A 15,607-nucleotide genomic window follows, 5' to 3' on the forward strand; every position below is an offset into this window, starting at 1 on the left:
AAAATGCTCTATTGCATGTAAATTTTTCCGTCCTTATTGTTGTCATTACATGCTGCTTTTGTATCATGGAAACCTCGTCCTTTGTTGCCAGGCAGGCACATGCCCACTGCATGTTTATAGCTAAGTGAAATGACTAATAATATAAATTCATACTGCAACTGTGCCTTTTGCAATCATTAGGCTGCCATGTGATATAGAGACCACAGCACATTTTCATCTGATAAGACTTCTATTCCTTTGGGCAGGGTGAGCAAAAACCTTTTTACTTTGCCACAGTATTGCTCAGATTCTTCAGGTTTGTCATATTTCTGGTTCCAATTCTCCCTTGTGGACAAGACTTTGGAAGAGCCTTGTTCTCGGGTCAGAGGGGTGCTGGTTAAAATTCTTAGAGGCTTCTGCAGAAGGCTTCCATGTGGAACACAAGTTCCTGTCACAGTGCAAGTCCTTAACTCTGATTTCCCAGAACTGCAAAAATTAAGGTGGCAATGGCACATAAGTACCTTGAATTCTGACACTCACTGAAATATCATTAAATTTTTTTGGCAGTAGAGGGGTCCACCTGTCTAGCATCTTGTGTTGTGGGAACTGCATTTGCTGTAGCGCAGAGCAAAAGAAATGTCTTGGGATTTTATGTCTGAAGTCTAGCGTATATTTCTCTTTTCACACTTGCAGCTGCACTTTTCCTTCCCTTTTCCCACTTTCAGCTTCACTTTTCTTAGGATCGCAAGTGTACTCCCCAATATTTAACAGGAGTTATGGACTGCTGTAAATTTTCTCTGTACTGCTGCTATGGCTTGGGCAGCGGCCCCTGTTAGATATGCATTATTATACAACGACCCCCCCCCATTAATATTCTAAAATGTGCACACTGATTGGTCAGCGTGCATGTTGTAAATCAGAGTTATATTATTGGAAAAAGGTCCGGTCACCCGGACTTTTTCCATTAGTATAATTCTTTTTTTAAAGCAATGGAGAACGCAAGATCTCTGTTGCTTTTTACACACTGTCTCGCTATGTTAAACTCGTTTAACATAGCGAGACAGCTTTAAAAATAGTAACAGAGATCTTCCTATCTTCATTGCTTTTTTTAAAGGTGTTTCGCTATGTTAAATGGGTTTAACTTAGCGAGACAGCTTTAAAAAAAGCAAAGGAGATTCTCCGTTGCTTTTTTTAAAGCTGTCTCGCTATGTTAAACTCCTTTAACATAACGAGATACTTTGTATAAAGCAACAGTGGTCTTGCTTTCTCTGTTGGTTTTGCCTACAACTCTGATGTACTGCAAACGCATGCGCAGTACATCAGAACTGCCGCAGAATACCAGACAGCTGCGGAAAGGCCGCAAGGAGGCATTATACAATGCCGTTATTTAAGAAAAGTAATTATTTTTTTTCTTAAATAATGTCATTGTATAATAGCAATAGCCCACTTCTGGGTGTGGGTAATGCTGGATTTACCCACGGTTGTCTTTGTTTTGCCACTCTGGCTTCGCCCTCGTGTCCAAACCACACCAACAGTGGGTGGTAAATCCAGCATTACCCACACCCAGGCATTGGTTATTGCTGTAATATGGCATGGCTGAGGCTGTTCCCAAAGACTAGGCTCTGGCAGTGCATCTTGAATGTCCACTTCCTGGAGCATGATCTCTTGGGGCAGGCATTGCTTGACTTATAAGGTCCACATGCCTGATGTCTAAATTAAATCTAAATAGTGTTGTGGCTGAAAAGACCTTCCCCAAAAACCCATTCTGGAGTTCTATTTTACCTGACAGAGGAACACGATAGATTTCCTTACTACTTTAGACATATGGTCACAGGGTAGATTACTGTCTGTGTGTGCCCCCAAGTCCCTGACTACAGGGTCAACTCTTAGGGATTTGTTGCCAGCATGACAGCAGTAGTGGATGACTTCCCAAAGGATACTATTATGCATTTCTTGATGTTTAATTTTAGTCCTTGGCTGTGTCACCAGTTTGTGTCATCCCTTCCTGGAGAGCATTTATGTCGACAGGGGATTCAGTGACAGCTCCTAATTTGCAGTCATCTGCAAATTTAGTCAGCCAGAGGCCACTGAGATTGGCCTTGACTTACGAGAAGGAAATGCCAAAAAGGACCAGTCCCAGGACCAATCCCTGAGGGATTCTACTTGTGACTGGTCTCTTTGTAGAGGTGGACACCTCAATTCTAACTTCCTAAGTCCTGTCTGTGAGCCAGCTGGCTATCCAGTGAGTGACAAGGGTTTGTACCTAACCACTTGAGTTAATCAACAATGCCCTATTGGAGTGTTGTGTCAAATGCCTTGGCCAGGTCAAGATAGGCAGTGTGAACCATTTTGCTCTCATCCATTGCTTTGGTGACCTTCTCAAAGAAAGCACAAAGAATTTGCAAGTTTTTTCTGAAGAGTGCCTTTCTCAGAAGCCTGTTGTTAATGAACCTATACCCGTCTAGGACCTTAATTTTATGTTAGAGACATTACGAGACCTGAAGTGTCTCATGGAAGGACCCTACTTTTTGTAATGCCTTAAACTTCATATAGTGACCCATGAGATATATTCAAATGACCCCTTAAGGACATGCCACTGTTTCAGATACATGGCTTCTGAATGCCCAGGAAAACTGGACGATATACTGCCAAATACCTGCCAACTAGAGCTATGCCTGCTTGTTAAGAAAATAGTCATTAAATGTATGTCTATGCTCTGAGTAGCTGGTCACTGATGCAGGCTTTAATCAGGCATTATTGTATCAATCTTGGCAGCTGGAGTTGGGCTTTCTTTATATCACTGCTTATCCTTCTTAGCTTTAGTGTTTGGGCCATCTTGCTTACTGGATGGGATTCTTCGCATTCATAAGGCATGTAAAGGGTAGCCCATGTTGCTGGATTAACACATAATTTCATTATCATTTGTTTTACTATGGGACCCTTGAGTGGGTCACAGTTAGCCTCCCAATCTCTCCTTTCCGTTTCTGTTGTAGTTCTGTGCAAATTGGCTAAGTATGTACTTTGTGAAACCTGCATTGTTTAATATTCATTTCTATTGGTATGTGTTTAGCCACAAGAATTGTACTCATTCGTGGTCAAGAATTGGCTGGTGGGCTCTAAGGCTTTATGCTTCTGTAGGTAGTGTATGGTATCACTTCATTTCCAGCACTAAATATCGACCCTTAAAAGAAATTTCAGATTGTGGTAGTGGAGGGGATGAACCCATTCACAGGACTCATCAGAGAGTGCCTCCTCATTTATCTACTGGTAATAAAAGAATGCATCTGGGCAGCCACGGTGGTGGTACATTTAACATTGTCGCCTTGCAGCAAGAGGTTCTTTGGTTCAATTCTCTGCTGGGTTGCCTTCAGTGTGGAGTCTGCATGTCTTCCCTGCGGTCACGTGGGTTTCCTCCGGGTGTTCAGGTTTTTTCCCAAACTCCAAAAACTTGGAGTAGGTGGGTTGGACACACTAAATTGGCCATAGGCAGGAAGGAGTGTGTGTTCGAGTGAGTGGTATGTATGAACTACCGGAGCAGGGATAAGCCACCCAGCAGTTTAAGCCTTGGCTGGAGATAATTATCACTGTTGAAGTGACACCCCAACCCCATGTACAAAATGTGGAAAAGGGGTTGAGAATGGATGGATGGAATACAAGAATGCATTGTTTGTGGAGCAGATGTAATCTTTGTACATACATTTAGCAGTTGGTGCCTGTTGTGCATGGGTTGACAGAAAGGAAGGTAGTTCAGCACCCTTTCTTGTGTGCTAAGGCAGTGTTTTGGGTTCTTTGTTGAAAAAGAAAAACAAAGTTCTTAGATTCAAAGCCAGGGCTTGAAAAGTGAGTAGTGAAACCATTAAACTGAAAAGTTAAACAACCAGTGCATACCTGCATCTTCTGCTGAGGGGTTTTATGCCCTAATCTCTTAACTATACTTTCTCTGAGATCTTGGAAAGGAGAGGGAAACTGCTACATATTTGCAGGGATCAGAATTTGCCTGCTAACAAGTCACAATTCCATACTTTGAAAATTTCCTTTGACAAGAGAAAAGGCACACTGTTTTTTTGTATGATTTTGTAGCAGTTATTTAATGCATTTGTTTGTGATTCTTGTGTATTAGTTTGTTTCTGTAAAACATTTTAACATGCACTTCTTATTTCCTTAGATTTTACCAGATGATCCAGATAAGAAGCCTCAGGCAAAACAGTTGCAAACAAGAGCAGACTACCTCATTAAACTTCTTAATAAAGACTTGTTGAGACGGGAAGCACAAAGGTATTCTGGGGTAAGTAAGCTTTTGCTTTATTTGTTTGTTTTGCCTTTTTTTAGCCCAAACCATCACTTGCTGATAACAAAAAAGCTTTTTTTAAATTGTTTAAATAGATTGTTTTGCTGTATAAGTATAGAAGGAGTTTTGTCTTTTACATGTAAATTAAATTTCATACAGTATGTGAGGGGATTTAATTGCCAGTGTTGTACCTCTCAACCTGTAAATATTGAAAACATGATCAAAGTCCCTGAAACTTAGGTGCACCTAGACAAAAATCTGGCCACTAAATTAGCATAAAAATTGAATACGAAAGACAACATTACCCTTGCTTCTAGCAAGAATGCGGGGTCCTACTCATGAACACATATTTAAAAAAGTGGCAAAAATGATGGAAGAATATAACCACATTATCAAAGACAGTGTAAAGTAGATGTGCTTTCCTTAAAGTACTATCGCCACTAGTATGTTGGTCATGTAGTGTGGTTTTCTGTGTACTGGACAGCTTCAAAAAAACATGATGAGGGGGATTCAGAAAATTGTGCGAAAGGGAATGTCAAGCCTGAAAATAGGGACATGCCACCAGAAATAGGGACACAATGTGCAGGGAGTAAATTAAGCCTGAAAATTGGAGTGTTCCTCCAAAATAGGGGCAGCTGAGAGATCTAGTTACTGCTGCAATGCTTTTATTAATCGTAAATGGAAATTGGCCACAAAATCATGTCCATCCAGTCAGAGGTTTGTATGTCCTCTTGGTGAAGTTCTCACCTCCCCATGCTGGAGATGTCAGAAGGACAGTAGTGACAAAGGAGAGTGTGGCCCACAACATTATTTCTTTTTGTCACATTATAGCATTTGGTATTTAATCCCCTAGTCTCATCCAGGTGGACTTGCAAGGTGATACATACCCTTTTGTGATTTTCTTTTTTCTTTCTTTTTGTGTAATGTATATTTTGTGAGTTTTACTTGTTTTGAGTGCATTCTTGGAAATTTTTTTTGAGGTTGATGAGATCATCACATCTTGTGTGCTTGCAGTTCCTGCAAAAGGAAAAGGATTTCCACCTTCTGAGTTTGTTTTGCTAAGTGAAGACGGTCTCACTTCAACTTGAAGGCTGCTTATATTTTAGAAAGAAGTTGGTGAATAGTATGGCAAAATATTTGTACACTTTTGCAGAACACCAAAAAAGCCTGACTCCAAAGTAAGGACAGTTCCACCCTTGTGTGCCATCCATAAGGATATGGACCTAAATGAGTTTCATAAACCTAAGTGCCACTGAAGAACAGAAAAGCAACCTGGTAGTTATGTACAAAAGTAGCCTCGACTTAGAGATCTTGTCAATCCTTCACAGGTCTGATGTTTCTGGTTCCATGGAGTCATTGCCTGATAAGCCTTTGTCTTTGACACTTAATCCTCCCCGTCCTCATTTGTCATCCTTTTTTAGGCCAACAGTGATGTAGCATTTTTCCTATATTGTGATGCATGCACACAAATGGATGCTGCACTGATGCTAAGCATCTGTTGGTCAACATGTGGCATGGTCTGTAGAAGAAGTATCTTTCTTACCAGGTTTTCTGTCTTTTTTTGTATGAGAACAAAAATCCATAGAACAGCTTTCTTGTTCATAGGTGGTTACTGGGCTATTGACCCTAAGGTCTTTATAAGCTTACCAGTGTGTACCCAATGTAATAATAGAGAAACACAATATAAATGATCTGCTTATATCCAAGAAGGTCATAGGTGAAATCCTGGCAGGGATTTGTGGCTTCCCGTTAAGTCATACAGGCTACGCTTAATCAGGGTCATAGAGGGGCTTTGTTTGATGTGAACTGGTAGCCTGTTTCAGAAGAGTGACAACCTGTCTCTCCAGCAGGTTCTGTTGCAGGCCAGGTTAAGGTCCCATGGAGTGGGTGACCCTAATCCCATTTGTGCAATATCTCTTTTAGGTTTGGATCCATGATTGCTATGTCTGCCAGGAATAAGTCTTCTGTTAGCAGTCTGTATGCTACTGAGTCCAGTGAGAGTGACTTCAGTCTGTCAGTGTATGACATGCCGGAGACCTTGAATTTTCTTGGTTAGAAATACTGAGGTTTCTCAAGCTGTTTCAAGTGCCTTGTAAGGTACATACCAAAGGGAGCAATATAGTTCATTATTGGACTGATAAGGGTCAAGTACAGGGCTGTTATGACCTCTTTCCATCTTGAGGTGATGTCTTGCTAGTAAGGTGTGCGACATAGAATGCCTGCTTTACAACAGCAGGCACATGATGGTCAAAGTTTAGGCTGCAGTCAACTTGCGTTCCCAAGTCTCTCACTACCGAGTTGTTACTTAGATATTATTATTTATTTGATAGTCTGCAGGGATATTGTTTTTACTGAAGGGTATGATAATGCATTTTTTTGTATTGAGTTTGAGTCCATGGCTTTGGCACCAAGCATTGGTTTGTGCTAGTCCCTCTTGATTGAAGTGTATTGACATTGTTTGGGGATTCAGTGATTGCATCTAATTTGTAGTCATCAGCAAATTTAGTGAGCCACAGCCCCTCTGTTTTGGCCTGAATTTCTGAGAAGTATATTCCAAAAACAGGGGGACCAGCACTGACCTCTGTGGAATCCCACTGGTGACAGGGCTGGTTGAAGTTAAGTCTCCAACTTTGACTGAGTCTAATCTATCGGTGAGCCAATTAGCAACCCACCTGATGACACAAGACATAAGGGTTGATATTCAGCTGGGAGAGTTTATCATTGATGTCCAAATATAGGGTTGTGTCGAAGGCCTTGGCTAAGTCAAGGTCGACTGTATGCACAGATTTGCCTTCATCTGTGGCTCTGTTGATGTTTTCAAAGAAGTCCACCAGGTTTAACAGTCGTGACCTGCCTTTGACAAAACCAAACTTGGTCAGATCAAGGATTTGGAGATCACCTATATCCTTATTTATTAGGTCCATAATGATTAGTTCCATGGTCTTACAGATAAGACTGGTTATAGATTGGGTGGAATTTTTTAGCCTGATTTCACCTAAAGGAGTTTGGGTGTTACAGCTACTTCCAATGTGACTAATTTTTGATTAGGTTTAACCAGTGAGGGTCCTATACTTGTGGAGGTGCAGTAGTCACCCATGTTGGCGAGGACCAGATCGAGAATGTTTGAGCCCCTTGTTGGTGTCATACTATTTGCTCCAGGGCATTAGTGTTAAAGTCCAGGAGCCTTTATGTGAGCATGTTGGGTGAGCAATTAGTAGTTTATTGGCCATTTTGGGCTAATTTCTATCTCTTTCATTTCCATGCTATAAATATCGTATTTCCCCAGTTTTGCACGCCATTTAGCTAGGGTAAAACTATTCCTGGCTCCACAAAATCTCCTCTTCAATTTTTCCCTTGGAACGAGACAAACTTTCAACTTAAGCACTCAAGCCATTCATTTCTTAGCCCGGCACTTGCTCAAAACTTATAGCAAGCACTTATAAACCCTTGCACTAGACCCTCCTGTACTGTACAGAAGGACAAGGCTCTCTGTTCGACCTTACAAGCCATCCAGTAAAACGGTTCACTGTTCCTATCCAGGCATGTCCAAAGGGCAGTTTCAGGTGTACTCTCCAGTCCAACTGGTGAATCTGGGCATTTTGAGGTAATGTTACAACTGCCTCATGTACACAGACAACCCCTTCCTCCTACCATCAAACACTTATACATGCAAGAGATGCAGTTACACAGCCATACTAGAGGCTAAGTTCTGTCAACCCAAGACTGGATCAGACAGTCAAGAGGAGAAGGGAAATACTTGCATCACACCACCAATCTTACTCAGACCCTTTAAACCAGCACCGGCAAAAAACACACATAAATACCTGAAAACATACTCGGAGGCTCTAAATAAAAATCTGCAAAACCGACAGCGACCTCCAAAGTAAACATCCAAGCAACCCCCATCCCCAACACAAACCACGAAACACATACTTCACAAAACCAGCGTGCCATGCAATCACAGCCCTTAAGGAAAAATAAACATACCCAACATGCTAGTAATAGGTGACTCTATAGTCAGGTACACTGACGTCCCACTCACTAGGCTGAATAAGGAGAATGTTACTGTTAGCTGCCATTCGGGTGCCAGATCTGCCACATAACACAAGCACTCAGGTCACTCCAGAACAAGTACAAATATGACTCTGTCATTGTCCATGTTGGTGTAAATGAGCTGAGCCGTACCTCCCTGGACTACTTGAAAAGAGACATGGAAGAGCTCTCTGATCACATAGCCCAGGCCGGTATGACCCTGACCCTGAGTAGCATCCTTCCCTCATCAAGAATGATACCACGGTATAAAGAAAAAAAATCTCGATTTCAGCAATTGGCTAAGTTTCTGGTGTCATTCAAAGGGGATCAAGTGTCTGCATGGGATGACATGCTTGACAAGCCATGCTGCTTCGCTAGAGACGGCTTGCACCTGTCACCCTTAGGCTTTTGAATACTGGCCAAGGCTCTTGCCACCCCCATAGTGCCTTTTTTAAGCAAGGCTCAAAAGACAAACCCACCGCCGTAAATAGCACAAGTAACAAAAAACTGAGGGTAATGCTACCGAATGCCAGAAGTCTAAACCTCAAAATGCACGCACTCGAGGCACTCCTTAGTATGGAGAAACTCGATATATGTGCAGTAACAGAAACGTGGTTTAAGGCTCCAGAGAGCACCCCAGCAGTACCAGGCTACAACTCATACCACACATTTCGGCCACAGAACCCAAACCAAAATACAAAAGGCGGGGGTGTATCCATATTCATCAAGGATACCCACACCTCCAGGTTAGTGGCACAGCACGATGCTTCAGAGATCATCCACATGCAACTAACAATGCGCAAAACTGCAACTCATATTGTAGCTTGCTTCAGATCACCCACCATGTCCCAGGACCCCCATTCCGCATTTCTGGAAACACTGGGAAACATAAAGGTCCTACCAAACACCCTAATATTGGGTGATTTCAATTACCCAAGCATTAACTGGGAGAACTACTCAAGTACTAACTCCATTGCCCAACTTTTCCTAGAATTTATAAACTCAAACACCCTGGTTCAACTGGTCAACACTCCCACCAGAGGTGACGACATATTGGACCTGGTCATCACCAACATGGGTGACCGGTGTTCCACACCAGAGGTCAACCCCTCGCTGGTTAGATCTGACCATAAACAAATCACTTTGGATATCCATATTCCGCCCCCACCCCCTGGACAAGAAAACCACCGTGAAAAACTTTTCAGAAGCAAACTTCATGTTACTTAAGACCAAGGTGGAAATTTTCAACGCCCCCATGCTGAAGGATAACACTGTCCAAGCTGCAAAATCTTTTACTAATGCATTCTATGGGCAGCTACAAGAATGCATGGATTGTGCCATCCCAAGCAATACCAAGACTCACTCCTCCAAGAAAAGGAAACCAGTCTGTTGGATTCTTGCCATAAACAAGCTATACAATAGAAGGAGGAAACTAGTACAGAAAAGAGTAAAATCCCAAGAAGGGAAGACATCCCTGATCAGTATCAGCAAAAAAACTACAACCCCCCATAAAGTCATCCAAGGCGAGTCTTGAAAGAAAAATTGCCAAGGACTCCAAAGATAACCACAAGGCATTCTTTAGATATGTCAAGAATATAAGTGGCAATGCTCAGATCTGCTCTGAGTTGGTGCAGAATGGCACACAATACACTGAACCGACCGATCTCGCCAAAATCTTGGCAGACAGGATCAGCACAAACTTCACCCCCCTCTCAGCCCCAAAGGGGCCCATAACCATGCCAAAAGAATGTAGAGACCTTGAAATCACAGACACTTAGGTTAAAACAGCCCTCTCCAAAGCCAAAAACACAGCATCAATGGGACCGGACGGTGTCCCAGACTGCATCCTACACGAGCTCAAAGATGAACTAACCCGTTACCTAAACACACTGTTCAAACTCAGCCTCTCCACTGGCTACATACCCATAAAGTGGCGCACAGCAATGGTTATTCCACTTCACAAAGGTGGAGCCACAACAGACCCCGGGAACTATCGCCCTATAAGCCTGACTAGCTTGGTCTGCAAGGCTATGGAGCACATCATGATGGAACTCATTAACAGAGACATTGGGAACCTCCAAACACTGGACCCTACCCAGTTTGGCTTTAAGGGCAGATCATGCCTCCTAAACCTGGTGGATTTCTTTGAGACAGTTACCAAGGCTATAGACTAGGGAAAGGTGGTACACACAGCCTACCTAGACCTAGCTAAGGCCTTCAACACCATTCCCCATTCTGGTATTATAGACAAGCTCACCAGCCTTAACATAAACTCCTACGTCACAAGATGGGTTGCCAACTGGCTCACGGACAGAACCCGCATGGTGAGAGTTGCAGGAGCTAGGTCCGACTCTAAACCGGTTACAAGTGGTGTTCCCCAGGACTCAGTCCTAGGACCCCTACTGTTCGGCATATACTTCTCAGAGGTACAGGCAACCACAGGAGGACTATGGCTGACCAAGTTCACAGACGACTGCTAACTAGGGGCTATAATTGACTCTCCGGCTGACACAGACATCCTCCAAAAGGGTCTCACTGAGATGGATACCTGGTGTCAAAATCTTGGCCTCGAGCTAAGTGCCAAAAAGTGCATAGTCGTCATCCCCTTTGGAAAAAACAAAGTACCCACAAACTACCACATAGTTGGTAGCCCTCTAAATACGGAAGACGTAATAAGAGATCTCGGTATCCAAGTAGATAGTAATCTCACCTTTGATAATCACATTGCCAAAGTGGTTAGAAAATCCTTCTATGTGGCCCACCTAATCACAAAAGGTTTCGCATCCAGATCAAAAGAGGCCATTGTGCCCCTCTACTCATCAGACCCATCAATAGAGTACAATGCCCAATTTGGGATGTACCTTACAAGACACCTGCAGCAGCTGAAAAGACCACAGAAGTACCACACCAAGAGGATCACTGGCCTCAAACAGATGCCCTATGCAACTCGACCGAAGAAACTCCAGTAGTTGTACTCTGTTGCATACTGCCTACTCAGAGGTGATCTCTGCCTGACATACAAGGCCATGTTCAACCCAGAATTGATGGACATGCTCCACCTAAAGAAAACCTTATCCCCTTGAGCCACATGCTCTAGGGATCTAAACCTCACCATAACAATAAATAGGACGTGCTGGAGGGATAGATTCCTGTCCCAAAGACTTCCCATGCTTTGGAACAAAATCCCAATCTACATTAGGCAGAGCTCCTTGCTAACACTGTCCAAAAGAAACCTTGACGAGTGGATGGGAAACAGAAAGTTTACCTCGGGGATCACTTCAGTGGCTCTGCTGGACAGAGGCACAGGGAACTAATCTAAGGGGGTGGTGAAAGCCAACACATTCTGGCTAGGCTTATAAATGCCTTTGGGCAGATAGCCTAGTACCAACCTATGAACCTATGGTACTTGCATATGTTTCCCAGTCAATGGAGGGTTAGTTAAAATCGCCCATGACTAGAGTGTTTGGTTGTAATTTGTTTGACTGAAGTTGGTCCAAGTAAACAGGTTGGGTATCTTGGATGTCCTTCAAGGATGCATCTGCAGTCCTTACAAATGGGTTGTCCTGTCGTCAGGCAGCCCTTCGGTCGGCCGGATTCCAAAGTCTGGGTCTGGCCTCGGCTGGTGTCGCACTTCACCCAACGTCATAGCTGCAGTTATTTGGGTATAAAGGCATCAGCCGACGCCATTTTCCTCAGTCTTTCTTGCCGCGTGGCGCCCGAAGCAGAAGCTGTTCGCAAGTGCCGGTCGGTCAGAACCAGAGATTACTACTACCGAATACTTCTACTACTACCGAAGACTTCTAAAAAGCTAAGTACCCCGTTGGGGACTCTTTCTTGCCTCAGCCAATGTCAGAAAAAGTGAATAACTGTTTAAATTGTGGGAAACAAATACCTCATAAAGATTTCCACTCTTACTGCTTACCTTGCTTAGGCCCAGACCACGACGTAGCAGCTTGTCTAGCCTGTGCTTCTTTTAACCGACGAACGCTTAGACGTCGGTCTGAATTTGCTTAAGAGTTTTTCGGCTCCGCTTTTGCTTACATTATGCCGTCGGATACTCCGACTACGCAAATTTCTAAAAACGCAAGGAAAAGGACCGACACTCGCGGTCCGCGGTTTTGGCCGAAACCGCGGTTAAGCCAACCGCGAGTGTCTCGGTTTCGGCTGAAACAGAGTCCACGGTTCTTCCTTCGCCGAAGCTTGCCACTTACCGAGGCCTCATCCAGCTTGGCTGAATCTGCTACTGAAATCCCACCTGCTCCTGCAGGTTCACAGGATTTATCAGATACTATCCCTTTGGATATTTCTACCCCTGCACGTGGAGCTGCTAGGCCTCCTGCATCCATGTCGATTAAGGCCTTTGCCAGGGCTAAAGCAGCAAAGACTACCAAAACTGTGCCTGCTAAGACCCCCTCTCACAGGCCCAGTTCTAGTTCACAAATGCTTAGTCTAGCAGAGGATCTCATTTCCTTGATCCGGGGATCCCAAACACATCCAGACAGGGCCTCTCACCCACCTCCAGAGAAGAGGACTAGAGTAGAGCCCCCTGAGCCAGTTTCTTCAGATGGCTCCTCTGATGAATCAGATAATTCAGACCCTCCAGAGGCCCCTTTTTCTCTTTATGAGGACTCTGATGCAGAAGAGTCCATTCCTTCTGCCTCTCCACCTGAGGAATTTTCTTTTGGGGAAACCTTGCATGCTGTGAGGGAACAATTTCAATGGCAGGGCCAGGATTTCTCAGACTCTAGGAAAAGGCTTAGAACCTTTTTGCATTTGCCACAGCATAGGCCTTTAGCCATTCCTCCAGTACTTACTGTTGTGGATGATGCTTTTAATGATGCTTGTACTGCTCCTGATTGTCTTCCTCCAGCCCCTGCTAAGCCCGATAGGTACTACAGGGTTCCGGACACACATTATCGTTTGTATAAGGCCCCTTTTGCAGATCCCGAAACTATCTCCCAGGGACCCAAGGCTGTAGCAGCTACCTCTACCAAAAACCTCCCTCTGAAAGGGAATCTAGGGCCTTAGAGAGATGGGGTAAAAAAGTTTACACTTCTGCTACTCTTTCAGCTAGGGCCTTGAACTGTCAATTCCACATGATCCAGTATCAAGAATTTATGTTAGACCAGTTAACTAAAAAACTGTCCTCGGATGAACCATTGGACAAAAAATCTGTTCAAGAAATGGTACATAACATTCAGCAGGTCAGTAACCATTCCTTAAAATGCGGCTATGATGCACTGGAGGCTTCCTTTAGATCAGCCATGACTGACACAGTGATCAGAAGACATGCATGGTTAAAAGAGCAGGCCTTACCAGATCATGTTAAATCAAAGCTACTGGATGCTCCCATGGACAAGATCAATTTGTTTGACTCTCGTGCACAACAGGTGCTGAAGAAGATGGAAGAAGCTCAGAGAGGCAGGAATAGGCGCTCAAGAGGCAGGGGTCAATCCAGAGGTGCCTACAGGGGACGTCAGTGGCAGGCTAACAACCAGCGAGGTACAGCCACAGATACAGCCACCACCACGACTACAGGACAATCACAGTGACTTGGCTCTAGCACCGCCTACCAGGGAACAACTAGAAGCACCCTTAGGCGGAAAGCTAGCCTTGTCTGCTTTAAACACTTTCCTCATTGTTCCAAAATTCAAAATGCTGACCCTACAGCAGCTTCTTCCCATGCTGTGCAAGGAGTCTTGGCTGGTAACTCTAGATCTCAAGGAGGCATACCTGCACGTCCCCATAAGACCAATTTGCAGAAGATACCTCAGATTTCTTGCAGGATCAGAGCATTATCAATTCTCAGCATTGCCCTTTGGCTTATCTACTGCGCCCAGAGTGTTTACAAAATGCCTGGCATCAGTAATCGCTCATTGCAGACTTCAGGGGATTCAAATCTATCCCTACCTGGACGACTGCCTGATACAAGCGGACAACAAAAACAAACTAACAGAAGACTTACAAAGAGTCATCTACCTGCTGCAAGCCCTGGGATATACAGTCAATACAAAAAAGTCAAGGCTGATTCCATCCCAAAGAATAACCTTTCTGGGTGCAGAACTGGACACAACAAAACAAATGGCATTTCTAACTGCAGAAAAGAAAGAGCAACTTCCTCTCTACTTCTTGGCATTAACAAAGCAGAACCATCTAACTGCAAGAAAAGTGCTACAAGCTCTAGGCTTCATGGCATCCTGCATAATACTGGTCCCTCATGCCAGGCTGCATATGAGAAAGCTACAGTGGTACCTAAAGAATTTGTGGTCTCAGCACAAGCACAGCCTAGAAACCAGAATTCCAATGATCCCATGCCTGAAGCAAGAGTTCCTATGGTGGGCTCAGGCCTGTCAATCAAACACAGGATTGCCCTTCTGCAAAAGTCAACCAAGACAAACCATCATGACAGATGCCTCAGACCTCGGTTGGGGGGCACACATGATGGACAAGTGCATTCAAGGCCTATGGACTCAAGACCAGCTGCATCTGCACATAAATCTAAAAGGAATGATGGCAGTAAAATTGGCAATCCAGGCATTCAGACCTTTTCTCCAAGAAGGCCAGTTGATGATAAGGACAGACAACACCACAGTTATGTGGTACATCAACAAACAGGGAGGCACACACTCATACTCTCTATGCCGGCTGGCACTGGACTTATGGGATGTGGCTCTGAGCTACAACATTCAGTTACAGGCAATTTATGTACCAGGGAAGGAAAACATTCTAGCAGACATATTAAGCAGAACAACAACAGATGCCCACGAATGGATGCTGCATCCGGACATCTTCAAAACCATCACAAGAGAATGGGGATTACCACAAGTAGACTTGTTTGCATCCCCATTCAATCACCAGTTGGAGAAATTCTGCACAAGGACTTACCACCCACTAGCTTGGAAGGTGGACTCCCTATCTTTCAGTTGGAAAAGCCTGACAGCATACGCATTCCCACCACTTCTTTTGATGCACAAGGTGCTTCTCAAGATCAAAGAGGAACGTCTGAGGATCATTCTGATAGCCCCAGACTGGCCAAGACAATATTGGTATCCACTGCTGAGGAGCATGTCCCGGGATCAAATATGGACACTGCCCCTGATACCATTACTGCTAACACAGAACAACTACAACATTCTGCATCCAAACCTAAAAACTCTGCAGCTAACTGCCTGGAAAATCACATAACAGCAATTAACCCAAATTTATCCCAAAGGGTTAAAGATATAATCCTGGAGGCTCGTAGACCTTCAACAAGAAAGAATTATGCAGCAAAATGGAAAAGATATCTCATCTGGAGTACTGCAAAGG

General features: G+C 43.9%; 1 protein-coding gene across 1 annotated transcript in view; it reads left to right on the top strand.

The window, feature by feature from the left end:
* CHD1 (chromodomain helicase DNA binding protein 1) overlaps window positions 1-15,607 on the top strand; it is a gene marked incomplete in the record, with an annotated part of 4,694,407 nt that overhangs the window by 4,129,770 nt on the left and 549,030 nt on the right. The window contains 1 exon segment of the mRNA XM_044063873.1: window positions 4,145-4,264. Coding sequence (XP_043919808.1) covers window positions 4,145-4,264 — 120 coding nt within the window.

This window comes from Protopterus annectens, chromosome 2.part2 (genome assembly GCF_019279795.1).
Source record: "Protopterus annectens isolate FY-2018-M chromosome 2.part2, PAN1.0, whole genome shotgun sequence".
NCBI classification, from domain to species: Eukaryota; Metazoa; Chordata; order Ceratodontiformes; family Protopteridae; genus Protopterus; species Protopterus annectens.